Below are 3,857 nucleotides of genomic sequence, written 5' to 3'. Positions count from 1 at the left end.
AATGCAAATTAAACCACAGCCTATCAGGAGCCAGCTTGCTAAAAAAGATGATGACACACTTCCAACCATTAAGGCTACGTAAAGGATTCATAAATGCAGCAATTGTCGCCAAATTTTACAGAAAACTGGATGGCTTATCCTAACGTGTTTCAAATTAAAATGGCTCCATTGACATCAAAGGTTTCATGGCAATTTCAGTCTGAATCCAGGCCTATTCATTTTTTTTTTTTTATTAATAAGTTAACTTTCACATAGCCTGAATTACAAATCTATCCAAACTCAACTTTTGAAACTAATCTGCTACATACTCTTGCTTTACTTTTTTTTCACTATGATAACAATTCACTGTTTAGTGAATCGGTGCAGGACAATCAACAAAACCTCTTGCTGTAAATGGGAACAAGCTGCAGTATTGCAGGCTGTCTACATACATTGATAGTGCTAAGTAAGTACTATTTATGAATGTAAAAACTAATGATTCTAATTAATATATTCAAAATCCACTTTTTAGTAACACTGGGACTGACACCTCATTATAGTACACCATTTTTTGTGGGCATAAGTCCATTAAGTGAAGAACATATTCTAATTATATCTTAATGTTATGTCTGGAAATCACATATATCATGTGGAATTTTAAAGGAAAAACTACATATGTCCTCATTAAAAGTCAAAAATTGTTTCTCTTTCCTGAACAAATCTGCAAAGACGTTTTAACATTGAATTTAGGTGGTTTATTTTCCCTTTTTCTGGAACAGTGTCTTTTTTGTGGTTTTTCTATTACTGCTAACCATCTTATATCACAGAATAGTTCATTTATCTCTAATACTACTATATAGTACTCTTGTATTTTCCCCCTCAAATTCTATCTGAAAATCTCACCTTGTAAAAATAATTCTATGTTCTTCTAGTAGCTATTAATGTTTGTTTTCTACATCAGTCCATATGGCATTATCATCTCAAGACTCAGTATATGGGTACTCAACCTATCTTGCCAGTGTAAGTTATCAATCACAAAAAATAACATGCTTTACATTTAAAGTATTATAATCTTTCATTTTCTGCTCATTACATTTTTTCTCTTTACGCAACTGCAGCATAGTCATTGCTCTGGTCATTTTTTTCACTTTCCTGTGGGCTGGTGATTGTCACCCTTGGATTTGTGGAGTTTTTTTCAAAACGGGAATCAACCTAGAGAAAAAGGACAGGTACTGTTAACTTCATTGGGTAACAAAGATTTAACTTCATTTCAATACAGTGTTAGCACTTCAAACTAAAATTTCCACAAAGTATTCTTAACGTGAAAAAAATGTTTTCTGAGAGTGATCACATTAACATTTTTATTTACCTTATACACCTTCCAAAGGAGAAAAATACTCAAATTAGAGGTTTCCCCCCAGTTCTTTCATTGAATATCCAGTTACCTGCATATCCATTTAAAGTGGATGCTCACTTACTCTCTCCATTTCCATAAATAACTTCAGCTTTTCAAACAAACAAACAAACAAAATCAATATATCAATCATAGAATAAATTCAGGGCCCAAGAAAATGTCACGTTACTCAGCTCTCAATTGAAAAATGTTCTTGTGTGTCATACAGAAACAGAAGAAAGCCCAGTTGCAAGGTGCAAGAAACTGTTCCCAGTGTCACAAGCAGCAGAGGAAGAGTCTCTTTTTCAGCAGCCTATAGACATGGAATATGCAGCAAGTTGTTTCGCCTCTGATGCTTAAGAATCCCACTCTTCCCAGAACTGGATTCTCCTCATCAAACAAAACAGTTTGTTTCCCAAATTCTGTTTGCTGGTCAGTTCATCTGACGGTCAGGGTAGTTCACTTTATTTTTCTGAGCTGCATGCCTCCATCTAAGCCAACAGCATGTTACCGTGTCTCCTAAATTAATATGATGTTTGCTTTTAAACCGACTAAAGCCTCTTGCTTTGAGGATCTTATTCATCTCCACTGTCTTTTCCAATTTCTAAGAAAGGGAGATGAAACTTCCACAAAGCAATGGCAAGAGCCCTTTATGAAATGCAACTTCTGTGAAAGTCAACTCATCAAAGTAATGAGGCACTGTGGTTTCATGAACACACTCTTTTGCTCTGTCCTAAAGGACAATGTAGTGTGGAAATACAGAATGATTATGCTTCTCTGGAAATTGCAAGAATATTTTTATTACTTTTTTTTTCAAAATTCAGCATACTCAGGAAAGCAGGAGATGCAGATTCATCAACTAGTGAGAAACATCTGCTTTCTCAGTTGGAGGGCATATAATGTAATTACTGATGTAATTGATCTATACAGACAGAAAACAGCTTTTCCATAAACTGAAGTTCTCATAAATGCTCTAAGGACCTTATCAGGAGTGAGCTACTTAGAGACTAGCTAAGAAGCCTAAGGCTGAGATGAATGAGGAACAATAACTTAAGAACAGCAAACTGAAAAAATTAACACTCACCTGGTTCTGACTGTCAGAGTCCTCTTTTATTTCTTCTTCAGGCTGAAGATCACCGTGGTAGTTCAAGTGCTCTATTCCCTCACCATTTTCTTCATTTTTCTTGCCATTTAAATAGGTAAGTTCCCCTTTCTCTGTTTGGTTAACATTCTCTGTTTCTTCTGCTTCATCTTCATAATTCTCATTCAATTTCTTCCTGTTTTCTTCCACTTCACTTCTTTCTTTAACAGATTCCCCACTTTCCTCTCCATTTAATTCTGGATATTCTTTCTCTCCTTTATATGCCTCCTCTCCTCTGTCATTTTCCTCTTCTGCATTTTCTTCTTCATCTACAGTTTCTGCTGGTCTCTGGTGAAAGGAAAAGCAGCAGTATTATGAGGCATTTTTAATCAGAATGCTCCACACAATTCTGAAACGTGACAGACATCAAAATCACAATTACATCATTACTGGGGAGTAAGTATGCTAATTTGAGGTTTGCCTACATGGACAGAAAATGATACTCCTGTACTAACACCCCATAATGCTCTCTTATTCTACATAAAAAAATGTGTTGGTGAGAACTAAATGTATTACACTGGGTTAACCCATTTGACCATACTCAAAACAACTGGAATGAGCTAGATTTAATTACTACAGCAATAGCTATTTTGTTCCAGCTATTACAGGCTCTCCAACGTTCTAGCATTTAGTATGCATCTCTTTATAAAATCCTGTCACAATAAAATATCATACATCACTAGCCCACAAACTATTCCCCAAGAAGCATTTTACCTATGGACCAGGCCACGCCATGCCAATTGGTCCTGTTGTGTAGCCTGTCTTCTTTGCATCCACAGAGAAGTAGCAAGAGAGATGAGGTAGACCTACTGGTTCCTTCCATAACACCATTCCCCTTCCCAAAGACCCCTATGCAGGGTGGCATAGTTAGGATTTGTCTGACATTCAATTAATTTTTCCTACACAGAGTCAGACCAGCAGACAGGAGGAGCAGGATCTTGTCCCATATTGAAGAAGAGTAAGCAGAAAGTCACTATAGATAAAGCTGCTAGAAGCATCATTTCATGACAGCCTGGAAGACTGATGCACTTACTATCTAGTTTTTGTCATTTGTCTTCCAGTTTCAGCTTTGAAGATGCACTTGACTATTCAGTGAACCAATGCCCCCGCTGCCAAGATGACTTATGTACTTGTGCAAGGTTTGAATGAAAATAAAGAGGAAAAAAAAACCCACAGGAGTGACAGGGTGTCTGCCTCCCACACAGCCTCATCAGACTCTAAATCTAAAACAAACAAGCTGAGAGCAACAGATCATCTCTTAATCAAAAGTGTTTGGAATTTTACTATCATTAGCAGCTCCTTTATGCAAGCAGCTATCTCCTACAGACCTATAAGTTATGTCTT

General features: G+C 36.5%; 1 protein-coding gene across 1 annotated transcript in view; it reads right to left on the bottom strand.

Annotated features, from left to right (window-relative positions):
- Positions 1 to 1,083: 1,083 nt before the first annotated feature.
- Positions 1,084 to 3,857, bottom strand: part of LOC104162028 (doublecortin domain-containing protein 2-like) — a gene marked incomplete at its 5' end in the record, with an annotated part of 14,285 nt that continues 11,511 nt past the window's right edge. The window contains 2 exons of the mRNA XM_009700659.1: positions 1,084 to 1,191; positions 2,457 to 2,801. Coding sequence (XP_009698961.1) covers positions 1,084 to 1,191; positions 2,457 to 2,801 — 453 coding nt within the window. The remainder of the gene's footprint in view (positions 1,192 to 2,456; positions 2,802 to 3,857) is intronic.

The sequence above is a fragment of the Cariama cristata genome, unplaced genomic scaffold (genome assembly GCF_000690535.1).
Source record: "Cariama cristata isolate BGI_N322 unplaced genomic scaffold, ASM69053v1 scaffold4025, whole genome shotgun sequence".
NCBI lineage: Eukaryota > Metazoa > Chordata > Aves > Cariamiformes > Cariamidae > Cariama > Cariama cristata.
Note: the sequence above shows the minus strand (reverse complement) of the source record. Positions and strands in the feature narration are given on the sequence as shown.